Source organism: Toxotes jaculatrix, chromosome 20 (assembly GCF_017976425.1).
Source record: "Toxotes jaculatrix isolate fToxJac2 chromosome 20, fToxJac2.pri, whole genome shotgun sequence".
Classification (NCBI taxonomy): domain Eukaryota; kingdom Metazoa; phylum Chordata; class Actinopteri; family Toxotidae; genus Toxotes; species Toxotes jaculatrix.
Window position 1 is genome coordinate 6585818 of NC_054413.1, and position 26208 is coordinate 6612025.

The following is a 26208-nucleotide window of genomic DNA, read 5'->3' on the forward strand; positions in this document are numbered from 1 at the left end:
CAGGGAGCTTGACAGTGAGCTGTCGCTCTGCTCTTCGCTCCTCAGGAGGTAGATGTTCTCAGAGTGAAAGTCAATAGGAGGATTTCACTGGGTTTTTTTTTTTTTTTTATCCAGCCAGAAACAGTTGTGTAATGACTTTGAGAGGAGGACGGCTGTAAAAAGTAAGGCAATGGAGGGAGATGGGCCACTGCCTTGACACTGTTTAATTAAACCCTTAGAGACTACTTGCTGCATGGGAACAAGGGCCAAATGAGTTGCTGGGTCATGTGCATGCGTTCTGCCACATGAATAATACAAAACACTGCAGGCTGATTCAAAATAATCAGAGAATACTTTTCCTTCCAGGGCTCTGCCCATGTGACAGGAAAATCCAGGGTGTTTTGTCCCTGCCTCTGTTCAATTACCGTGGTTATAGGAGAGCAGCTGGTAGGAACCACATACAGTAGGAAGGAGACGCAACAGCTCAGGTGACCTGGCAATTTACCAAAGAAGAAATTATGTTGATTAAGAGTTGGCAGTGATGCTTCTGTCTTTTGTGTTTGTTTAAAGTTAAAAGCTTCGCCAATCAACATTTTATTTTAACAGTGGAAATGAAGGTGTGAAATGTGAGAGGTCGTAGTGACAAATCCACAGAGAGTCATCACTCAGCTCAGTTCAGCTCGGCTCAACACTGTGGAGCGTTTTAGTGGTTTTCAGCTCATTCTTTTGGTTTTGCGGCCCACGACTTTACTGTTTCCTTTACCGTGTTGCTTTCAGCTGCAAGCAGCTAAACAAAATCTTTCCATCATTTGCTATCAGGCTAAAATATATGCCTGTGTTTAAAAAGGCACAGCCCAGGCTGCTTATCCCCAGGCTGTCAAGTTTGAAATGTTTAAACTAGTTTCCCTTCTGGGGATCAATAAGATTTTTTTCTGATACTACATCATACAATATGATACAATACAAATTAGTTACCCATGAGGACATGTTTTTCTTTATGTATTTATTGGTAGGAGTCCATAAAAAATGAACATTTCTCACACATTTCCAACAACCTCTCAAAGACAAATCAGATGAGGGAAATTGTCATTTTGCTTAAGGAATCTTTTAGGAAACATTCATGGAAGGTGAACATGTTGCTGAATCCACTCTGTACAAAAAATCTTACAAAAAAAAAGAAAAGAAAATCATGACCGTGAGAGGGCTTAAAAGCTGTTTTTCACCCTGTGGGAGTAGTGCTAAAGAGTGGACAATATTACTGTCAGATTTGTTGATAGTCTTTTTTCATGTATGATGCAGGAGTGAGCAGAACATGTGCATCTGTAAACTCCCTCTTCGGTGCTTTCATTCTGTTTTACTCTCGCAATCTCCAGATATCCCTCTCCTCCCTTGTCTCTATTGAAAAGAGGATTCACTGAATAACTTGACCTTCACTTATTCTCGCACCCTATACAGTATTGGTGCTGTAATTTTCACGCTTATCACAAACAAGGCTGCTACTGTAATTCTCCTTCCACCTGAACCCTTTCAAACAAAACAACACTCTCTCAAAACATGCTGTAAAAAGTGGAAAGGTCCAATTGTGGGAGACTAATTAAGGATCTGAACGCTCACTGTACATCCGCAGGGCCCACCCACAATAAATACAGCAATAGCAAAAGCTTAACTGCTAAAAATGGACCTTAGACAAAACAATACACTGAAGTGAGGTCACTGCGGGCTACTGTTCGGCTGATGAAAGCATGCAGGGGTTATGCTCTGCACTGCAGCTGATAGACAAGAGGAGATAGGGCACAGCAGTGGGGATGTAGGGCCTCTGATACATAGCATAGATGAAATAATGCCACGTATGACTGATGGCGTTTCTGCCAACAAATATGTTGGTGTGTGTGTGTGTGTGTGTGTGTGTGTGTGTGTGTGTGTGTGTGTGTGTGTTTGTGTTTGTGTTTGTGTTTGTGTTTGTGTTTGTGTTTGTGTAAGTGTTTGGCTGAGTGTTTAAAAAAAGGCACCAAGTCCACTGAATCGTGGGAAGAGTCGCTGAGCTCTTTTCTTTTTGGACTCTGCCTCCTTCAGCCACAGTTTCTTCCTCTTGGTGTCTTGGTGTCCTACAAAATAAAAGAGCAAACAAATACTAATATTATTATTATTAAGGCAGTCTTTGCTCAGGGTTTATAAGCTGTAAATTATGGCTTTATTAATGTTAATAAATCACTCACTAATGCTTTATAGATCAGTTACAAGAACAAGTTGTGAGCTGCCAGGTTGTGAAAAAATCTCTCTGGTTGTTGAGTCATTAAAGAAATATGTAAGATTATTTGCCTGCTCACTAATTAACATGTTATGTCTCATGTCTCGTTTGTTTAATCTTGTGCAAAAACCAAACTGGACCAAAATGGTCCAGCACATTAATCGCTGGTTTTTTTCAAATTGTCGTGTTTACAGCTCAGCTAATCTATTCTAATCTAATCCTGCAGCCCTCTTCCATAGGGTCAGAGGACAAACAGTCCACTGGAGGGGTCTTCTTAATTAATTTAAAAGCTAAAAGTGCAGTGTAACGGGTAAAAACCAGCAACGAAAAACTTTCTTCTGAATGATTTGTAAGTTATCTATAAAGCATTGTTAAATGATTGATTGTCTATTAACAAAGATGTGATTTACAACTTGTAACCACTGTAGAAAGAGTGACTTGTTAGAAAGTGGTACTAATTTTTCTCACATTTAAAATGCTTAGTTTGAGCCGGCAGCAGTATTTAAAAGACACACTCTCTGAGGACCCATATTTGAGGAGTTTATGTCATTATCTCAGAAAGAGAATTAGGGCCTTTGTTTGCATCCCAGCAGGAACTATGCACAGTTAAATTAAAGGTTACCTCCCTCCCTAACGAAGCTGCTATTATAAAACATTCAGCGGCTGCGTGTTGCATTTAATGGCACAGCTTTTGTGTGTGACTTCCTGACCCTGGGCAGGAAAACAGGGGGTGACCTTTGACCTCTGGTCATTACTAAGATGTAGAACAGAGCCGCCTAATGAACACCCCCGTCCTCTGTGTTCACATCTGCCAATCAAACACGCCACTCTTCTTCATCGTCTTTTGTGCGGCCATCAGACACAAAAGCAGACAATTAGCTGTGCTTATTAAGACTCTGCTCTTTAAAGGAGAGCTCTGTGTGTGCTGCTAATTAATCAGCCCTGCAGTAGAGATTGGGCGGACCTCTCGTTAGGCTCTGTAGGCCGTGCTCCTCCTCTTCCTCCGAGGGGTTTTGGGCGGAGTTTCTCAGGTAGCGCTGATGCAGGCTGAGGCCAGGAAGTGTGTTCTGTCTGCGGCGACGAAACTCTTCCTCTAAGGGGTCTTCGGCTGCGATGTCTGTGGGTGTGAGCAGAGCAGAGTGGGAATGAATCACTACTAAACCCTGTCTTCTTGCTGTCTGGATGGATCGCCCGAGGTGTTCAAACCAACATTAAATCTTTATTTTTTTCTATGTAGCCTCTGTGAATTTTAGCCTTCTGACATGAGATGTTTTGCGCAGGAAAAAGTGAGCTGAAAGGAAAACATATTACCTTGTGATGCCCTTGGCAGTGTGAATACAATCAGACAGGCAAAAAAAAGAGATACACACATCTATTACAGCAAGTTGAGCACAAGTGCAAAAAGGTATATTGATGTAACCAACATGAAACAACAAAGATGATATAAAACAAGAAGTTCAAAGAGTCCCTAAGGCGATACAGACCCCTCCTTCCTTTCAAACGCCAACCATATATTTCATTCATATTTCATCTGCCTGACTTTATTGTGATTAGTCATGTAAATAAAATGAGATTTGGTTATTCTTTTCTCTAGGTAATTTACATTTATATTGAATTAGTGGCAGGCAGGGTATGGTTGGGGGTGGGGGGGACGAGAGGGGAGACTTATTATGCTGCGAGATTACAGGCAGATCTCATCGCTATTGTGTTGTGTAATTAAGGCAGTGGAGAGGAGAAGAAAGGAGGCCAGATGCTCGCCGTGCTGAACCTGGTCCCATTTAGAGGAGGATCTGCACCAGCATTTCAAAATCCCCCTGCGCAGTGTGTAATAGCCCGGCCTTAAACGCATCACATGTCATTAGAGACATGGCAGCTTTGTTTGACATGTTGGTGTGTACCTGTGGCAGCAAGTGCCATCTAAACATAAACACAGGGTCATTTTAATCACAAATGTAGGTTGTGGCTACTCTGAAACACTATCCTTGATATATTTACTTTTTGTGACAATGTAAATTTTAGAGAGAGGTAGCTCTCTTTCAATTCATTCAGGAGGAGCTCAGGGGTTTTGAGGCAATAAAGGACGGCTGCATGCACTCAGGCCTTAACCAAGACAAAGACGTCACTGGATTTCAGTTCTCATTGAATAGGCATCTTATTACTGCAGGTCACCCATTTTGACCCAAGTCCCATTTCTTTGTCAGGAATGCTTTTCGAGTGTTAAGGTCAAAATTGGCTGAGTATTTTTTTCTTTTTTTGCTGAAAACACTTCAGCTTCAAGGTGATTTTGTGTTATTTTAGCCCCAGACTCGAATTTCTTTATTTCAAATTAGCTTTTTAAATTGAACACAATTTTGAAAACACAGAGGTGACCGTGCAGAGAGAGACCAGCTCCCTGTGGACCAACAGAAACAGAACAATTGGTGGCTTTACTCTCACGGCTGCAGCTATTCGTTTTCAATCCAGCTTTTGGAAGAAACAGCTAATCCCAAGGTGCATGTGTCTGGTGATCCTATCAGGTGAAGTTAGACAGCTGGATTAAGCCAACATGTATGCAACTTCAAGGTTGTATACTTTGTTCCTTGTGTCTATTGTGGGCCTGGTTACCTGGGTGATAAGAATCCCATCAAGTCGCATAATCCATCATCAGTTAATTAATTTCAACAAAAACAATATCAAAGAGCAGTGATGATAATGAGATCTTTTAACGCTCATAAAGGCGGCCTTTTATTTTCTGGATCAAGGTCTTAATTTGAAAAGCAGAGTGAGCACAGTTGAGTTCCTGGATGCTTTCATTTGCTGCTATTGTCTTGAGAGTGCCTGTCATTTGTCTCCAGGCTAAACAATGCTGTGTGTGTCTGCAGAGGTTGTTTGATACACACTGTCTAGACTAAAATACAAGAAGGTGTACACAGGCACAAACACCTGGGCTAACACCCTAAACACACACACACACACACACATATAGACACAAAATCTGTGTGACGGACAAAAGCAGCCTTACTGCAGCAGGCTGGATCTCCGGTAGACGGCTGAGGAAGCCTAAAATAAATCACTGTTCAGAAGGAGGCTAACCCTACATGACAACTACAACTATGGACCAGATTATTTTCAACAGTCCACCTTCCCGTGGTTCACGGCGTCTGCTGTCGCGCTGATGTGACTCTACTGCTGAGCACAGAAAGATACAGTCTGTGTCCTTGTTCAGACACAGCCAAAGAGAAACTGGCAGCTTATCTTTGCCATCGTTCATAAAGTGGCCAGTGGCTGCGGGCCGAGCAGAGGTTTCATGCTAACATGTCAAGCAGACGAGAAGGACGGGGGGGATTAAAGCCGGATGCTGCTTTCTGCCAACAGGAAGCCATATTTCATAATGTGGGGAAACTCTGGGGACAGGAAATCACAGTATTGTGTCATGTTGGAACGGATGGATGCAGGGGAAGAGGCTGCAAGACTTTATATCTAATATACTGAGCCTTTTTTATCATATCATTTATCAGCACTAACAAAAACTGTGTTGACATGTAAAACGTGAACACTGATGGAAACCAGTGTTTCAACCAGTGTCAAACACACACACACACACACACATTTAAAACTACCAATGTCACATGTTGCTTTATTTGTTCCAGTTATGCCTCTGGTTTTGTGATTCCTGTCAGATGTTGTCTTTTGTATACAAACAGTGTCATCTAGTGGCCACATGAGGGTCCACCTTCAAATCAAAAGAATCTGATTCAAGGTAGAAGTACTTTTTTTTCAGGGCAAAATCTCAGAATTTATTCAGAAATAATCATTTTACTTTTTTTCGACCACTAATTTTATGTTATTTCTTAGGCTGGATGTGTCTTCTGAAGCAGTGGTTCCCAACCTGAGGACAGGGGCCCCCATGTGGAGCGAGATGATTGCCCAGGTAAGAAATTAGAAAAATCTAAATTCTGACATTTTCAATACATTGTTTTTTCAGAATTTTCTCTATTCTTTACTTCTCTTTGGCAAAAATACTATAGTTTTAACTCACTGAGCTTCTAAAAAATATGAATGACTCTGAATTTAAATAAAAAAAATACCTCTTCACTTGGTATCTCAAACTGTGATTAAAGGATAGGTTCACAATTTCTCAAGTCTGTCTTAAAAAAACATTCAGGAACCCACATTTACAGTGAAACAGGGCTTTGTTGCTATAATCATTCTTCTTGTTTATACTGTCCATAGGAAGATCGCTTCCTTACATGTTTCCAGTGCGAGAGAAGGGGAAAGTTTACCTTGATCTAATAATCAAGCCAAAGTCTTTTTAGTGCCTTTCACATCAGCCTAATGGGGAAACCACTGTAAATATAGAAGATCCCCTTTCACTTTAATTGATCAAGTATTAAGAAGAGATTTTATAATGAACAGGAGCTACTACAGTAAGCCCAATCTAAATATGGGCGCTTGACTGTTGTTTTAAGACAGATTTTCCGCCTTTATTTTAATAAATTTTAATCAAACATCAAAATCCTCAGAGTCATAGAGCAGTGACCTACACCGCCTGAGGATTTCATTATTTCCGATTCCCAAAAGGAATAAATGATTTTATATGACAGAAAAAAGACGCTCCTTATACCTCCAGAACTTCCCTGAGAATCGTCACGTTTTTGCGTTTTCTTCAGTATCAAAGTAAAACAGTGACTGTTATCTGTGTACCAATGGGTTCATTGCAAACTGGACATGCTAATAGCTAATTCGGCATACTTTTAGTGGTGCCAGTTTGCCAAAATGTAATGTTCTGGCAGAAAATTATATGTTGATCCAGGAGAGGGAGCTAACGCACCATAAATATAATGCCTGCTTCTGCAGCACTTACCAGTATTCAGCTACATGTACTATTCGTAGTTATCTCACTGTGATAATTGAATTATTATTTTTACAGTTTCCAGGATGTTAAATACAGGTAAAAAAAGAAAAGAAAAAAAAAACAGGAAAAAATACTGACGCATTCGTGTAACTCTCAAATTGAAGATCATATAATTTCTTTTAAGCTATTGCTGCTTGAATTTCATTGCTGTTTGGTTTAATAATCCACGTTTATAACACCTAACCTCGGTCTGCTGAGCACCTTTACACACAACCACACGCGCACAGGTAGAGAGTGCGCCAAGGATATGTAAGAAAGAGATTGGCGCAAGGCTGCAGTGTCACCTAGCAACAAGACTGCGCAAGCGTAACCACCGCTTCTGTCTGCAATGGTGTTAAAGAAATTTCTGAGACAAATCAAATACAAGTCTACTTGAATACATGGCCTTCACGTTGGATTGACACCATCACCACATGCATGGAGGCTGCGTAATTTTGATTACATTACATTACATTAGTACTAAATGTCATAACTGCTAAGCTTTAACATTTCAGGTTGACTCAGCCAAAGGCCTCACCCTGCTCTTTCCTCTCGCTTCAGTTTCCCACTCCTGACTCTCACAAAAATATGCAGTGGGTCTTGTGTAAATAAACTAGCCCCGAGCACATTCCACAAGAAATACACACACACACACACACACACACACACACACACACACACTTCTCCATGAACACAGTGACCTCTGAGCCAACTGCAATCATTCGCACTACAGTTTGGCTTTCAATCTGAGCCTATCCTATCATGTCAGATAGGATAGGCATGTTTTAATAAATGTCCAATCCAAGCAAGACAAATTTTTATGTAATTTTGGAGTTTCTCCGCTAATATGTAAGACTTCTTGTTTAATAGCCAATTTCAACAATATTATTTTGAGTCATTGGTTTGCCTCCATGTCTCTGCAGAGCCCAGGTACTAACCAGGGCGTATTCAGAAGAGGTGTATTATCAGCACAAAGCCCATAAAAGTGTCCAGATGGGAGGGGCGACACGTGAAATGAAGAAACGGGAGGAAGGGCAAATGAACTCTGGAGGTGGGTGTTGTTTCATTCTCACCTGGTCTGTAAAGGTAAAGCGTACCTACCACACAGATTGGGGAAAAAAAAACATCTCAGGGTTTGAAGGTAGTGGTGTATCTTTGCTGAAAACTGATTTTTTTTCCACATGATCTCTGAGATAAATGAATAGGATATTTTTAGTGTGGGCACATACAGCACATTACCAGTGAATAAGTCCTAATGTGAATCATCTAAAATGAAACTGAGGCATTAGTGGGTTAAAGTAACGCACACGGTGAGCTGTATGATGGGTGAGTGTACAAACCAAGCAGCCACTGTGATTTCCTTTATTGCAATTATGTGAAGCGGGTTTAAAATGTGATCAGGCACAAGCACACACCTCATACCTCCAGGAAGAGTGAGCAAGTCAGGCCAAAGGAAACACCACACAGACACCAGGTGACTGCAGCAGCATTTCCACAACGTCAAACTCAACTTTATTGACCAAATCTGGAATTCTTTATTTTGGTTTTTCTTTTCTTTGTACAAAGAATGAAAGGTCCCCCTGTGTGTCCAGTAACAGTGTAAGGTGTTGTGTGGTCAACGATCATGGTTTGCTGACAAAGTTACAGTGAAACTACAAAGCAGCCTCCTGGAATCAGCAATCATGCAAAAACAAACAAACAAACAAACTGTGGTGTTCTCAAACACGCAAACAAATGTAAAAGTAAGAAAAATGCACATTATTATAATTAATTTATTAATAATCTATGTCATTCATATTACACACGCATGAACATGGTAATAGCTAACAGGGTTAGCAAGGTGAAGTTCAAGTTAAAGACATAAGGGGTCAAGTGGTTAAGCTTTTATCATTCACTTGTTAAACTGGTCAAATGAAAAGAGCAAAAATGACATGCGGAAGTCCAAATGTACAGCGTCTTGTTTTCCTGCTACAACAAGAAAGACAACATCCACCTCAAAGGAAAAAGAAAATATATAGCACATACCCAGCTTTGTGCATATGGCAGAAGTAAAAGTACAATTCAATTATTGCAGTAAACAAAAACACCAATCTCAGCAAGATGGTCCCCCCAATAATAATGGAATAAATACAAATATACAAGTACTGTGAACATCTCTCTTGCCTCCTTCACAGCTAAGCTAAAATGAGAAAACTGTTTTTTTGTTTTTGTTTTTTTTTTGGGAATGAGATGCAGGAGGACAGAGAGACAGGAGATACCAACCACCGGTAGCAAACATTGTCACTGGGTGAGTTTTTTTTTTTTTTTTTCCAGGTGTGAAAACTGTATGTTGATGGAATCTTGTGGCGAGATAATTACTTGTTATCCAGTCTTAGGAGCTGCTCCTTACCATTAACTGTTAGAGATTTTAACTGACCATCCTCCTCCACTTCGACTCGCTCTTGGCCGTTCTCCACGATCCTGAAACCCCCCCAAAAAAGAAAGAACCGAACATTTAGAGAGCAAGATCTCCGGCTAACACAGAGGTCTGGAAAATGCTGGTGAGCTAGAAAGTTCAGTACCGTTTTGTAGTAATTTTTCTGCCGTTGATGAACTTGGTGGAGGTCGATACAGATCTGAAATTGCCCATTCCCCCTCCCCCGCCACCAAAAGATGAAGACGAGAAAGAGGTGAAACCTCCTCCACCCATGTCTCCAAATGTGGTAAAACCTGTAGAAGAGCAAAAAAACTTGCTTAAAATCAGCAAGCATTATAAATTCACAGTGAACCCAGTATCTGCTAAATGTAAAGATATTTATCGGTATGTACGCACCTGAATCGAACCCTGAGAAGCCAGACCCGAATCCTGGGAAGCCCCCGAAACCAAAAAGTGAACCACCCATCCTGTTCCGGCTTCCACCCCTTTGGCGACTGCGGCCACCTCCGAAGAAATCATCAAAAGGGTCGTCAGCTGTGAAGGGAATCACAGATCATGATTTGGTGATTTGTGAAGGAGAAACTCATAGTTATGCAAAAAAAAAGGAAACAGTTTTAATTTTTTCTGTCTCAAAAAATTGGAAACTTTTGTTGACTTCTTATTTTCATAAAGACTTAGCAGCAGCAAAAATGAGCCTTCAACACAACAGGGATGTATTATCACTTTTAAGTTGTTATGGTGAACTTGTTAGTAAACAGTTGCCTAGTTACACATCCAGCAGACGCATTGCATCATTAGCATTCATTTGGAGTCACCTGATGGGTTTAAGTTTAATATTCTCTCTCTTTTTAGCTTCCTTTTAGCCATTTTTAGTCTCCACCAACTCCTCAGGGGAAAATCTGTCACTTCAGCTGCTGAATGTTCCACTATGTTCATCAGCTAGTGTCTGTTGTTGCTGCTGGTGCTGAGCAGGTGGTGTACAGTGGGTCATTTTTTGGAGCTCTTTGCTGAAAATAGCTGCCTGCTGCGACCAAAACAAGGTATATGAGAGCACTGAGAGGGAAGTGAAAAAGGGCCAGAAAACCAAAACAGCTAAAAAAGCACTTAAATACTGTAGATCTGAGGGGAACTGCAGAGCCAAGTGATAACTGCGATAACTCTCTGTGACTGCGTTAAGCAGCCATTTGACCCTTTGTTAAAAAAAATATTGATTATAGCAGCTTTAAGGCTGATTCCAGATTTAAGTACCTGATACAAAAAAAAAAGAAGCCGTGGTGGATGTCAGAGCATCAGCTTTTAATTTCTGGAACAATCTTAACCCTGAACTGTCAAAGTGCCCACCACTAATTCTCATCCCAAAGCCCTGTGGACATGCTACTAATTGCGTGCTGCCAATCTGGGTCACCCCAGCGAGATAAGGCTGGATCACCGGCACCATTTGCTGAAAGAAGACTCTTCCTTCAACCTTGAATGTACCGAGGCAGCATCGAGAACGCTTTGCTTGTTCTCTCTGACAGAAAGCTTAAAATAAAAGTATCCCCTGACCACTGTTGTAACTGCATTACTGTCCATTTACCTAGAAGAAGACATTAGAGGAGACAGCTGAGCTCTTACAAAGCTGTCAGTAAGAGAGCAGATACCAGATACGTTTAAACATTTGAATTCTGCTTTCATTCTTGTGCACATCCTCAGTGTACACAAAGACTCTTTTGCTTATGTACTCTCGAAAGGACTTCTAACGACCTGTAAGGCGCAAAGACTGAGATTAAATCAGTGAAGAATGTGCCACGCCTGTACAGCACAGCGCAGGGCATAATGGCACAAGATAAATTAAAATGACAGCGTCTGTGGGTTTTCAGAATGTACATGTAGATTATGTACAAAAGCTGAGAAGAACAGAATGACCCAATAACTACACAATTAAAGAAGCAACTTAAACATATAAATAAGTTAATTTGTGTAAATCAAATAGTCAGATGGTAGGAGTTCACCCAGGGAGATAATGTGGAGATATTTTGTCAAGTGTCTGCAGTACATGTACAAAAAGTGTGTAACAGGGAGTCTGCTTGTCTACTTCTTCACATGTTCATTTTAGAATCAGTGTGCACTGTTCTTGGCAGGCAACTAGGCCCTCTCGTCATCGTGTTAATCTGTATTTGTCTCAACAGCACACCAGAACCCCACCCCCCCCACAACCACCCACCATCCCCCTCAGTCTGCTGGATGCTCTAGGTGGGTGAGTGACAGATCCACAGGACCAGCTGCTGCTTACTGTGACAAGCTGCTGGGCAGCCAGGACTGGATGCTGGATGGGATTTTAAAAACATATCTGAACTCTCTCCCTCTCTCTCTCTCTCTTTTTCTCTCTCTAGGCCTGCCATCTTAAGGAAAGTCAAGAGAACCAAAATGGTTCTCTAAACTTGATAAAACTGGCGTTTTGACACATCCTACTGCCTGCCAATCAAGCATAATAAGGGCTGTCCCCAGTCGAAATAGAACGTGAACTCTGCTCTTCTGTGCGACGGTGCAGACAGCTGCAAGGTTTGGCTTTTTTTAAAACGATCTTTGTTTACTGAAAAGAGTAAACAGCAACAGCTGTGCGACACGACTTTATCTTATCCATGTACATAAATCCAGTAATACAAGTCAACGTCAAAAATGCAGTTTATAAAAACAGTCTGCTAATAAAGATCATGTTCTTGACTTCCTCTACAAGTTCTCATTTGGAAGCAGGTCTAATGACTCATTATGCTGGTTACAGTTTTTCCAATAAGTCAGTGTCGCACAGCTTGAATCATATCATGTTTTACATGTGCTCTCACACACAGCACACACACACACAGCATTATTACATCTGCTTTTGTTTTAATACGGAAGCTATTTTTGAAAGCATTCCAGTTGAGTGATGTAGACGCTCAAATCCATCCTCTGCCTGCGTCTGGACTCCATATTTAGAGCTACACGGGGTGAACTACACATGCCTTCCAATCAGCCTTTTACTGAACCCAGACAACCCAGGACAGCCGCTAAAACTCCTATTACTGCAGTATACTTAATACAACTATTGACACTTCTGAGACAATCAGCTGTCAGGAACTACAAGACGATGCCATTACAACAAATTGAGAAATCACTGGTTAATACTATTATACATTAGGAAGCAGCACAAACGTTTTCTCTGACAAATCCAATCAAGGGTTATATTACAACCAAAAAACTACCACAATTTTCCAGGGAAAATGCAGAGAGAAATAGAAATGACAAGATAAATTCAACCTCTAGAAATTAAGATGCAAAATTTCTTTGTGAGAAAACTATGAAATGGTTTAATCAACATGCAACTGAACTACTACAAACTGAGGTAAACTAAATACGCAGCTTCTGTATTTATAACAGTATGTGTAGGTGTTTTTATGAAATTCATATTTTTCTCATTATTGCTCTTTTTCTTTTTTACTTTCTCTTTTCATGTAATGGACCCATCAGGCGGAGAACTTTTCAGTGGCTGAAAAACCATTCTGTAATTATGCAGCTGCTTAATTGATTGTACAGCTAATATGAATAAAGAGCATTTTTTAAAAAGCTGGAATAAATTAAGGGTCCAAATCCTGGTTAATAGACGAAGGATACATAATGAAGTTGAGATCGACACCCAGCAGAGATACTCAGTGTTTTCCAGTGTGTGACATTTAGTGGCAGATGACCCCCTGAAGGTGAACAGTGCTTAGTGTATTGGAGATGCACATTACAGCACTGTAGGGGATTAGCGCTAGGCTTTACAGAAGGTTTCCTGGGTACTAATGCTCCATCTTCCACATTTCTACACAGCAGGAGCTGTTAGCTTCTAGCTAATAGGCAAACTAATTAGGAAATTGAAATAACAGTGTATTACATACATAAAACTGAGGTCTACAGGATGTACTCCTTTTCTCTCTGTCTCCCTTGAGCATTCCCAGGCCATCCATGTGTATTTTTGACCAGATAAAATTATCAGGTTAATAATAGCCGTTGCATACACCCCACTCTTATGACACTATTCAGTCCCTCACTTTTCCTACCCGGTGAAAACAAGAAATCCCATGAGTGCATCAGAAATGAAATAGACTTACCAAACAATTCTGCAAATGGATCTCTGCCACCAAAGAATTCCCTGAAAACGTCCTCAGGATTACGGAATGTAAAGCCGCTGCCGCCAAAGTGATCATAATGGCCTCCTGGAAAACATGGAATAACAATAAAGCTCATAAACTATGGCTTAAAATCACGATAACACACTGCTATCATTATAGGTTATAAAAAAATACCAATGTATTACCAGGCTGTTTGTTCTAAATATGAATGAACAAATGCTCATATGTTGCTACTCGTCCCTAAAGTACTTTCAGAGACTTAAATCAACAGCTTGTTTTTAATCCTTGTCATATTTTGCCATCTCCTCATTAGCATTAACTACTGAAATCTTATCAATCACTGGCACGGACATAAATATTCTGTTATTTTGAAAGCCATCTTCTTACCTCCTCCTCCTCCTCCTCCTGAAAGGCCTTCTTTGCCATATCGGTCATAAATATTCCTCTTGTTTTCTGTGGTGGAGAGAGAACGACTTCAGATAAGATTGAAAAACACATAAAACTGACTAACAGAAAAAAAGATCACTCCCCTGCTCTATTATAAACACACAGTGTTGTTACCCTGCAAATAATGTTAACATCAAACTAATAGTGCCTTTTAATTTTTATTTTCACTGACAAATTGTAGTAGTTTGTAGTAAATAAGATTGAGAGATTGCAGAGTGTTACTGGAAGGCTTGTTTCTGACTGATTCATTAGTAAAAGGTCTACTGCACAATGCTAAACCTACAAATGAAAAGTCCACAAAAAGCTAATGGACAAAGCTGCTGCTCAGCAGTAAAGAGGTGTAACATTCAGCAGCTGAACACATTTACAGACTAAACTGATAATGGCCTAAGGCATCGGGTGACAAATCAAAAATAAAACTAAACCAACTGCACAAGAAGTGCATTCCAGGATAAACAATCCTGACATTGAGCAAAGTAAATGCTAATACCTGCATCTTGTGACTGGGTGTGTGGTACATAACTACAACTAATAAAATGTTACAGGCTTCTGCTGTGCTCAGTAACCCACATCTGAATCATCAGTCTGCTGCTCACACATAGCTCTGCTGTCCTGTTTAAGCCGCCATATTTAAACCATGCTCATCCACTCAAACAGTGGATGTGACTTTTCAAAAGTTAACCTGTTGGTTTACAAATTTGATGCATGGTATATTTATGTTATCAGCAACAAAAGATCTGGTCTTTCAAATGATGTTTGGACAAAACTAACAATCTGAAGATATGAATCTTAGCACTGTAAACTTACTCTAAGCATTTTGCATTATTTTCTGACATTATGTTTACCAAACAATTCATCAAGAAAATAATCCTGATTAAATCGATGTCTTACAATTTTTCAAACAATACTCTACCCTCTTATTTAGATAATGGAAGTGCAGTCTCATCTTTTCTTAACAGCAGCGATGACAGACAAGTTATCCAAAGAAAAGATGTGCCTTTTTAAAAAAGCTTATTCCAAATAGAGCACTTCAGAGAAACATCAGTTGTCACATTAATACAGGCAGTGCTCAGCGTGGCTCTATAACGTAATTCCTCTCTCTCTGCAGAAAAACCTTACCGTCTGAGAGCACTTCATACGCCTCTGACAGCTCTTTAAACCTTTTCTCTGCTTCCTCCTTGTTGTCTGGGTTCTTGTCTGGATGCCACTTCAATGCCAATTTTCTGTAACTGGAGCATAAACACCACACAACATAAATAAAAGCAGACATACAAAAAAACCCATAGATACAAACACAATGTATTCTGTATAGATAATGCAAGGCATGCAAGGAGTGTGTATGTATACTAGACATCCCCATATCAGAAACACATATCCACATGCAAGTCTTTTTTTTTTTGGGTGGGAAGCATGAGCACACCAAACACACAGACACCCATCACTGCCCTATACACACACACACACACACACACGCACATATACACACTGTCCTTCTCCCCACCCAAGCAGAAATAACAAAGACAGTCTGAACTCTATTGACATGCAACGTAGGCCTTGCACAGCAGCTTACGCTGCATCAGCTATTTGTTTCTAAGCCCAGCAGCAGCACCAGCAGCGAACACACTGATGTTGTGGACGAGATCAGCGACTAAAAGTAAAAAAAAAGACTGCACAATCCAGGGATTGACTCCATTATGGATATGTGGTGAATAGTCTTTGTAGTCGATGTTTTTGTTGTAATTTGTGACATTATCTGGCTGTCTAAAGCCTGGTCAACGGCCAGCCAGACTACGTTAAACAATGCAGAATGGCCAATAATTGTGTAACATATCAGTTTTTCTGGTCTTTGTAGTCTGAAGCCTGTATTCAAGAGAGAAGGCAACAGCACCCACTATCTTTAACCATGCACAGAATGTTCTATGTTCAGCTCAAACACCTTGTCCGTAGAAATTTCATGGCAATCCACTCAATAGTTGTGGAGATATTTCCAACTGATATGCGGACATTTCTATCTTTAGGTCTACACTGCCAGCACTGCCAATAATTCTATAAGACATCAAGTAGAGAGAACTTGAGTCATAGGGCAGAGATATTACTTATTGATTGGTGTTAGTCTAACATTTGGCTTTGGCAGCAATAATGTGAGTGCACAGAGATAACACATTCTTATTTTTTGCTATCTTTCTGGATTCTTGGCAAACTGAATACTCTGACATTGGTTGATTTAATCTGCAATAATCAGTTCAAATATTCAATGGTTTCCTCCTCTCTCACATACTTTTACATTACTTAGTAATTTACTGCATTACCCAAAAATAACTTTTAATGTCCTTTGGAGCACATGCCTAATTTCAAACAGGCTTGTTGCTGCCCTTAATATTTAAATAGACCCTTCAATTCATGGGAAACTCTGCTCATGTCAAAACAAAACATGTTAGTGAGAAACCTCTGAGGAAACGTAATTAACTGAAACTGATCTGTTCAGTTCAGTGTTCGACTGCCACTGGTGGATGAAGTGTAGGGGGAAGGTATTTGACAGCGGCAAGGTTACAGGAAGAAGAGTGGAAACTTTCTGCATTGCAGTCTCTCTGCTCTCTCTCTCTCTCCTTGTGTCGGTTTATACAGCCGGAGGTGGATATAATTAACCTATTACACCACTCTGAGTGGCCAACATTCAACAACAACGCCGGGGGAAAATGGGACACAAAACACTCAGTGGCACTCACGCTTTTTTGATGTCCTCTTGCGTTGCATTTCTCTGGACTCCTAATATCTGGTAGTACTCCACCATGGCTCTGTCTGTGTGTGTTTGTGGGTGCTGTCTTGGGCGAGGGTCCTCTCAGTTGCCTCTGTGGAAAGAAAGTTAAGCTCTGTTAGGACATGTTAGCCTGTAGGGACAAAGCCCAACAAACTTCACACTGAGCGAAGCCATGTGTGACGGGTGCAATATCTCCCCTCCACACCAGATGGCTAAATTTGTAAAGGGTGGGGAGGGGGCAATGGCATTAACCAAGATGGCAATAACCAACAATGTAATCAAGTGCACTGAAATAGAGATGCAGGGGGGAGGACAGCTAAGCTAATACAAGCCAAGCAAAATTACATAATAAGTGGGTGATCATCCCTCACCCTGAGGCTGAGAGAGAGAAAATGTGAATCATGCTTTGCTTTTGAATTTTGGATATAGCTATAAAGACCATGAAGTTTTTTTTTTTTTTAATGATGTAACGCCAAAGTTATGAGGCCCAGACTCTCAAAAACAAGACAGAACAGGTCTGATGAAAAAAATATCAGAAGATATTCAAGTTGTCTAGTTTAAGCCTCAGATATGTGCATTACTACAACATGCAGAGAGTAACCCGCACCAACATATTATCACCAAAGTCTTGTGGTGTATGGTAAAACCAGCTGCTGTCATGTTGAGCCTTGATCTAGCAGCAGATACAAAGCTATATCAAAGAGGAGAGGTTTACAACCCTACAATATCATGTTTGTAGCCGTCATGTACAGCAGGGACTTATGTCTGTGGTCTACTTTCACTATATATATTTAAGACCAGGCAGCTGGAGCAGGATTTTTAGCTTTCAGCTTTTTGTTTATATTTGTCTGAAATCAGGGAATCATTGGTTTAAAAATTACTAAGAATTCCCGGAGCTCAATCTGCCTGTGTTACCACTGCAAACTGAATTTTGTGGTGTCTGAGAATGGAAAGCTTCATAGGCATTGCAATAGTAACAAAGGAAGTTTGGGGCATAGCACCTTTTGGTAATTAACAAGTTAAATGTAATATCTGCTTCTTATCTCAGGTAAAAGTTACACAGTTTAACAGTTAATCTTGTGGTGTTCTGGCTTATTTCACTGAACAAAAAAAAAATCTGGCTGCATTCAAATCTCGACCTCACAGGTCACAGGACTTCATTTATTTTTAGAATATAGGACATTGTAAATACAGCTATAAAATCTATACCTCTATGACAAACTGTAGGGGAAAACAAAAAAAGACATGTTAGGAGATAAACCTACACAGATTCTCTGTTTAGACCAAACCTGATAAATCACACCTAAAGTTGGCACAGTTTAATAGCTTCTGGATTCCTCTCCACACGCTGACCTTCACAAATAATCAAATACCTCTACTAGTGTTTGTCTATCTCAGTCAGGCAAAAATCATACATCAGATTACAACAGGCCAAATAAAACAATGAAGAAAATGCAAAGCAACTCTTGAACCAAGCATTATTTATAAAAGCATATCTTAGCTGTCAGACGAAAAATGATAAACAAACCAGTGCAGACTACTTACACTGGGAGTCCACTCTGTCCTGTTTGTTTGCTATTTATAACCTGTGGCCTTTGCAGTTAGATTGTGTTTGTGTGTGTTACAAGCATGTGGGGGGTGTTTGGCACATGGCAGCGCCAGTGAGTGACTCCTGGTCAGAGACATGGCACAGGCACTGAACCTATAACAGCTTTTCCCCTTAAGAGTTCATTATCCACTCCTTTTTTGCATTCAATTCCCCATTTTACTGATTTGAAATCTTCCTTGCCACAGCCGTTACAACATCCTTGCCTCTCTCACTCTCTCTCTCTTTATATATATATAGATAGAGATAGAGATATAGAGATATAGAGATAGATATATAGATATATAGATAGCTCTAGATCCTGATACAAATCACAATCTAAATATAAAGAGATGTGACCCAGAAATTTATTACTTTCCTCTGGGTTTTTGCTAAAATCCAGCCCAATATCCTGACTCATCATTTTAAATGTATCTTCTTTTATCCCCCTCACCTCAGCCATTACCGATCCACTCACCCGTCTCCGGTTCCCTGCAGCAGTTGGGATTTAATGGACACTAGTGCCTGCTCTGCTCGGCATGCACCATGCCTCAGAGTGAGAAACAGATGTGGGTCAGTAAATCCCATGGTGCTTCAGTGAACCAGAGGTGATGGCTAAACTTGTTGTCAGCATATTTTGAGGCCATACTATAGTATGACTTTTTTTGGCCTATTTTGAAGCTTTACTATACTATGACGTTTTTTATGACATTTTGAGGGCATACTAAAGTATGACTTTTTTTGGCCGATTTTGACGCCTTAATATACTATGACGTTATTTATGACATTTTGAGGGCATACTAAAATATGACTTTTTTTGACACCTTACTATACTATGGCGTTTTTTATGACATTTTGAGAGCATACTAAAGTATGACTTTTTTTGGCTGATTTTGATGCCTTAATATACTATGACCATATCATGACATTTTGAGGCCAAAAAATGTTTTGACTTTTTTAGGGCCGATTTTGACGCCTTACTATACTATGACAATTTTTATGAAATTTTCAGGACCAAAAAAAAAAAAGACTTTTTTTTGGCCGATTTTGATGCCTTACTATACTATGACGTTTTTTATGACATTTTGAGGCCAAAAGAAAGTATGACTTTTTTGGCATATTTTATCATCTTACTATACTATGACGTTTTTTATGACATTTTGAGGCCATACAAAAATCTGACTTTTTTTGGCCGATTTTGATGCCATACTATACTATGACGTTTTACATGACATTTTGAGGTCAAACATTTTTTTGACTTTTTTTGGCCGATTTTGACGGTTTACTATACTATGACGTTTTTTATGACATTTTGAGGCCGAAAAAAATTGTGACTTTTTTTGCCCGAAAAAAACGCCATACTATACTATGACGTTTTTAATGACATTCTGAGTTAAAAAATTTTTTTTTGACTTTTTTTGCCCGAAAAAAACGCCATACTATACTATGACGTTTTTTATGACATTTTGAGGTCAAAAAAAATTTTGACTTATTTTGTCCGATTTTGACGCCATACTATACTATGACGTTTTTTATGACATTTTGAGGTCGAAAAATTTTTTGACTTTTTTTGCCCGAAAAAAACGCCATACTATACTATGACGTTTTTTATGACATTTTGAGGTCGAAAAAAATTTTGACTTTTTTTGGCCGAAAAAAACGCCATACTATACTATGACGTTTTTTATGACATTTTGAGGTCGAAAAATTTTTTGACTTTTTTTGCCCGAAAAAAACGGCATACTATACTATGACGTTTTTTATGACATTTTGAGGTCGAAAATTTTTTTGACTTTTTTTGCCTGAAAAAAACGGCATACTATACTATTACGTTTTTTATGACATTCTGAGTTAAAAAAAATTTTTTTGACTTTTTTTGCCCGAAAAAAACGCCATACTATACTATGACGTTTTTTTATGACATTTTGAGGTCAAAAAAAATTTTGACTTATTTTGTCCGATTTTGACGCCTTAATATACTATGACGTTTTTTATGACGTTTTGAGGTCGAAAAAATTTTTGACTTTTTTTGCCCGAAAAAAACGGCATACTATACTATGACGTTTTATATGACATTTTGAAGTTAAAAAAATTTTTTTTTGACTTTTTTGCCCGAAAAAAACGCCATACTATACTATGACGTTTTTTATGACATTTTGAGGTCGAAAAAATTTTTGACTTTTTTTGCCCGAAAAAAACGGCATACTATACTATGACGTTTTTTATGACATTTTGAGGTTGAAAAAATTTTTGACTTTTTTTGCCTGAAAAAAACGGCATACTATACTATGACGTTTTTTATGACATTCTGAGTTAAAAAAATTTTTTTTGACTTTTTTTGCCCGAAAAAAACGCCTTACTATACTATGACGTTTTTTATGACATTTTGAGGTCGAAAAAAATTTTGACTTTTTTTGTCCGATTTTGACGCCTTACTATACTATGACGTTTTTTATGACATTTTGAGGCCGAAAAAAATTTTGACTTTTTTTGCCCGAAAAAAAAGGCATACTATACTATGACGTTTTTTATGACATTTTGAGGTCAAAAAAAATTCTGACTTTTTTTGTCTGATTTTGACGCCTTACTATAATATGACGTTTTTATGACATTTTGAGGTTGAAAAAAATTTTGACTTTTTTTGCCCGAAAAAAAAGCCATAGTATACTATGACGTTTTTTATGACATTTTGAGGCCGAAAAAAATTTTGACTTTTTTTGCCCGAAAAAAACGCCATACTATACTATGACGTTTTTAATGACATTCTGAGTTAAAAAATTTTTTTTTGACTTTTTTTGCCCGAAAAAAACGCCATACTATACTATGACGTTTTTTATGACATTTTGAGGTCAAAAAATTTTTTGACTTATTTTGTCCGATTTTGACGCCTTACTATACTATGACGTTTTTTTATGACATTTTGAGGTCGAAAAAAATTTTGACTTTTTTTGCCCGAAAAAAACGGCATACTATACTATGACGTTTTTTATGACATTTTGAGGTCGAAAAAAATTTTGACTTTTTTTGGCCGAAAAAAACGCCATACTATACTATGACGTTTTTTATGACATTTTGAGGTCGAAAAAAATTTTGAATTTTTTTGCCCGAAAAAAACGCCATACTATACTATGACGTTTTTTATGACATTTTGAGGTCGAAAAATTTTTTGACTTTTTTTGCCCGAAAAAAACGGCATACTATACTATGACGTTTTTTATGACATTTTGAGGTCGAAAAAATTTTTGACTTTTTTTGCCTGAAAAAAACGGCATACTATACTATTACGTTTTTTATGACATTCTGAGTTAAAAAATTTTTTTTGACTTTTTTTGCCCGAAAAAAACGCCATACTATACTATGACGTTTTTTTATGACATTTTGAGGTCAAAAAAAATTTTGACTTATTTTGTCCGATTTTGACGCCTTAATATACTATGACGTTTTTTATGACGTTTTGAGGTCGAAAAAATTTTTGACTTTTTTTGCCCGAAAAAAACAGCATACTATACTATGACGTTTTTTATGACATTTTGAGGTCGAAAAAATTTTTGACTTTTTTTGCCCGAAAAAAACGGCATACTATACTATGACGTTTTTTATGACATTTTGAGGTCGAAAAAATTTTTGACTCTTTTTGCCCGAAAAAAACGCCATGCTATACTATGACGTCTTTTATGACATTTTGAGGTGAAAAAAATGTTGACTTTTTTTGGCCGATTTTGACGCCTTACTAAAAAATGACGCTTTTTATGACATTTTGAGGTTAAAAAAATTTTTGACTTTTTTTGGCCGAAAAAAACGGCATAGTATACCATGACGTTTTTTATGACATTTTGAGGCCGAAAAATTTTTTGACTTTTTTTGGCCGATTTTGACGCCTTACTATACTATGACCATTTTTATGACATTTTGAGACCAAAAAAAGTATGACTTTTTTTGGCCGATTTTGACGGCTTACTATACTATAACGTTTTTTATGACAGTTGGAGGTAAAAAAAAAAGTATGACTTTTTTTGTCCGATTTTGATGACATTTTGAGGCCGAAAAAAATTTTGACTTTTTCTGCCCGAAAAAAATGGCATACTATACTATGACGTTTTTTATGACATTTTGAGGTCGAAGAAAATTTTGAGTTTTGTTGTCCGATTTTGACGCCTTACTATACTATGACGTTTTTTATGACATTTTGAGGCCGAAAAAATTTTTGACTTTTTTTGCCCGAAAAAAAAACGCCATACTATACTATGACGTTTTTTATGACATTTTGAGGTCGAAAAAAAATTTGACTTTTTTTGGCCGATTTTGACGGCTTACTATACTATAATGTTTTTTATGACATTTTGAGGTAAAAAAAAGTATGACTTTTTTTGGCCGATTTTGATGACATACGTTTTTTATGACATTTTGAGGCCGAAAAAAATTTTGACTTTTTTTGGCCGAAAAAAACGGCATACTATACTATGACGTTTTTTATGACATTTTGAGGTCGAAAAAATTTGTGACTTTTTTTGGCCGAAAAAAACGCCATACTATACTATGACGTTTTTTATGACATTTTGAGGTCGAAAAAATTTGTGACTTTTTTTGGCCGAAAAAAACGCCATACTATACTATGACGTTTTTTATGACATTTTGAGGCCGAAAAAAATTTTGACTTTTTTTGCCAGAATTTTTATGACATTTTGAGGTCAAAAAAATTTTGACTTTTTTTGCCTGAAAAAAACGCCATACTATACTATGGCGTTTTTTATGACATTTTGAGGTAAAAAAATTTTGTGACTTTTTTTGGCCGATTTTTACGCCTTACTATAATATGACATTTTTAATGACATTTTGACGCCTTACTATACTATGACATTTTTTATGACATTTTGAGCCCAAAAAATTTTTTGACTTATTTTGGCCGATTTTGACGCCTTACCATACTATGACCATTTTTATGACATTTTGAGGCCAAAAAAAAGTATGACTTTTTTTTGCATATTTTGACGCCTTACTATACAATGATGTTTTTTATGACATTTTTAGGTGGAAAAAAAATGTGAATTTTTTTGGCCGATTTTGACGCCTTCCTATACTATGACGTTTTTTTTATGACATTGTGACTCTATTTGGCGATTCCAGGGCCCATTCCAGGTTCTGCTAACCACTGAGACAGCTGTAAAGGTTGTGGAGAAGGCCACATGGGCACACACTAGCCACTTCAAGCGGGTTTCTGAACCAACCGCCGACAACCAGCCACCAGAGAATCAAAGTAAAGGAGGCGACATAAATTCTCTAGACCCAGAATAATGGTCTAGGGAAAATTGACTCATCCAGACGTTGAGGAAGACAACTGGGGTGCACGCCGTGCGCTGCCCCTAACCTGCAGCTGCGTTGGAACCATCTGCAATATAAGAGCGAGGGGTGAAAGAGCGCCCTCCTCCACCAGTAGCATGCCAAGCTCCAACAAAGTGACTACAGAGTTAAGCTCTGTGTCACTAACAAGAGCGACAATGTAAGGGCTAATGATAGGTCAGTCACACACCAGATGGCCTCCCTGGCTTAGACTCGTCTTCTGTCAGATGTTGAAAACCCAACTGATTTCTTTACTGATTGAATTCTTCCTCTTTATAATGATAATGATGTTGATGTTTCGAGTTTTTGTATCTTTCCCCAGCTTGCTATCATCCTAAGGATGTCTGTGTCCTACAAAAAACAGCTAAATGCATATTTTAACATTTATCAGCTAATGATGTGTCTACGTAAACCAAAAGGAATGTAGTCACACATGGTATGATTAATTTCTATATACTTTGGTGTGGCCACTTTATTGCAAAAGGGTGAATTGTAATATCAATTTATCGTATAACCAAATACTTTATTATCAAGCATTCATATATTCATATCAACTCATGTATTCAATTCTGGGTGAAGTACATACAACATGACCTGTAGTGGCCTATTGTACTTTGTGAAGACACTTGTTATGTCTCCAGTGCCTCCGAACACAACTTAAATGTTATCTTTATTATTTGATACTCAGAGAAAGAAACAGGCATAAATACTATGGGAATTTGTAACCTGGGGTCAAACCTCTATAACATTTCCTGCTGCTTGAACTCTGATCTTTCAGTACAAAAGGATTACTCTGTAAACCTTATTTTGTAATAAAAAATCAAAAAAAAAGATTTACTGTCTAAAGAATTTTATTTCACTTCTCATCAGGAGGAAAGTATTTTTCCACCACACTATACTATGACGTTTTTTATGACATTTTGAGGTTGAAAAAAATTTTGACTTTTTTTGCCCGAAAAAAACGCCTTACTATACTATGACGTTTTTTATGACATTTTGAGGTCGAAAAAATTTTGACTTTTTTTGCCCGAAACAAACGGCATACTATACTATGACGTTTTTTATGACATTTTGAGGTCGAAAAAATTTTTGACTTTTTTTGCCCGAAAAAAACGCCATGCTATACTATGACGTTTTTTTATGACATTTTGAGGTCAAAAAAAATTTTGACTTTTGTTGTCCGATTTTGACGCCTTACTATACTATGACGTTTTTTATGACATTTTGAGGCCGAAAAAATTTTTGACTTTTTTTGCCCGAAAAAAACGGCATACTATACTATGACGTTTTTTATGACATTTTGAGGTCGAAAAAATTTTTGACTTTTTTTGCCCGAAAAAAACGCCATACTATACTATGACGTTTTTTTATGACATTTTGAGGTCGAAAAAATTTTTGACTTTTTTTGCCCGAAAAAAACGGCATACTATACTATTACGTTTTTTATGACATTTTGAGGTCAAAAAAAATTTTGACTTTTTTTGCCCGAAAAAAACGGCATACTATACTATGATGTTTTTTATGACATTTTGAGGTCAAAAAATTTTTTTGACTTTTGTTGTCGGATTTTGACGCCTTACTATACTATGACGTTTTTTATGACATTTTGAGGCCAAAAAAATTTTTGACTTTTTTTGCCCGAAAAAAATGCCATGCTATACTATGACGTTTTTTTATGACATTTTGAGGTCAAAAAAAATTTTGACTTTTGTTGTCCGATTTTGACGCCTTACTATACTATGACGTTTTTTATGACATTTTGAGGCCGAAAAATTTTTTGACTTTTTTTGCCCGAAAAAAACGCCATACTATACTATGACGTTTTTTATGACATTTTGAGGTCGAAAAATTTTTTGACTTTTTTTGCCCGAAAAAAACGCCATACTATACTATGACGTTTTTTATGACATTTTGAGGTCGAAAAAAATTTTGACTTTTTTTGGCCGAAAAAAACGGCATACAATACTATGACGTTTTTTATGACATTTTGAGGTCGAAAAAAATTTTGACTTTTTTTGCCCGAAAAAAAGGCCATACTATACTATGACGTTTTTTTATGACATTTTGAGGCCAAAAATTTTTTTGACTTTTGTTGTCCGATTTTGACGCCTTACTATACTATGACGTTTTTTATGACATTTTGAGGCCGAAAAAATTTTTGACTTTTTTTGCCCGAAAAAAAACGCCATACTATACTATGACGTTTTTTATGATATTTTGGGGCCGAAAAAATTTTTGACTTTTTTTGCCCGAAAAAAACGCCATACTATATATACTATGACGTTTTTTATGACATTTTGAGGTCGAAAAAATTTTTGACTTTTTCTGCCCGAAAAAAACGCCATACTATACTATGACGTTTTTTATGACATTTTGAGGTCGAAAAAAATTTTGACTTTTTTTGGCCGAAAAAAACGCCATACTATACTATGACG

The 26208-nt window shown here is 38.0% G+C and overlaps 1 protein-coding gene across 4 annotated transcripts in view; it reads right to left on the minus strand.

Moving 5' to 3' along the window:
* Nucleotides 1–967: 967 nt before the first annotated feature.
* dnajb6b (DnaJ heat shock protein family (Hsp40) member B6b) overlaps nt 968–26208 on the minus strand; it is a 56449-nt gene continuing 31208 nt past the window's right edge. Inside the window, exons 1-10 of one of the 4 annotated variants that reach the window (XM_041065910.1) lie at nt 18397–18415; nt 16820–16942; nt 15213–15322; nt 14034–14099; nt 13626–13730; nt 9913–10050; nt 9662–9809; nt 9490–9560; nt 3192–3344; nt 968–2084 (exon numbers count right to left, since the gene is read on the minus strand). In XM_041065910.1, coding sequence (XP_040921844.1) covers nt 1975–2084; nt 3192–3344; nt 9490–9560; nt 9662–9809; nt 9913–10050; nt 13626–13730; nt 14034–14099; nt 15213–15322; nt 16820–16884 — 966 coding nt within the window. In that variant the 5' untranslated portion in view covers nt 16885–16942; nt 18397–18415 and the 3' untranslated portion in view covers nt 968–1974. Of the gene's footprint in view, nt 2085–3191; nt 3345–9271; nt 9561–9661; nt 9810–9912; nt 10051–13625; nt 13731–14033; nt 14100–15212; nt 15323–16819; nt 17077–18396; nt 18416–26208 lie in introns of those variants that run through there. The other 3 variants (XM_041065909.1, XM_041065908.1, XM_041065911.1) reach the window with 3 other exon arrangements.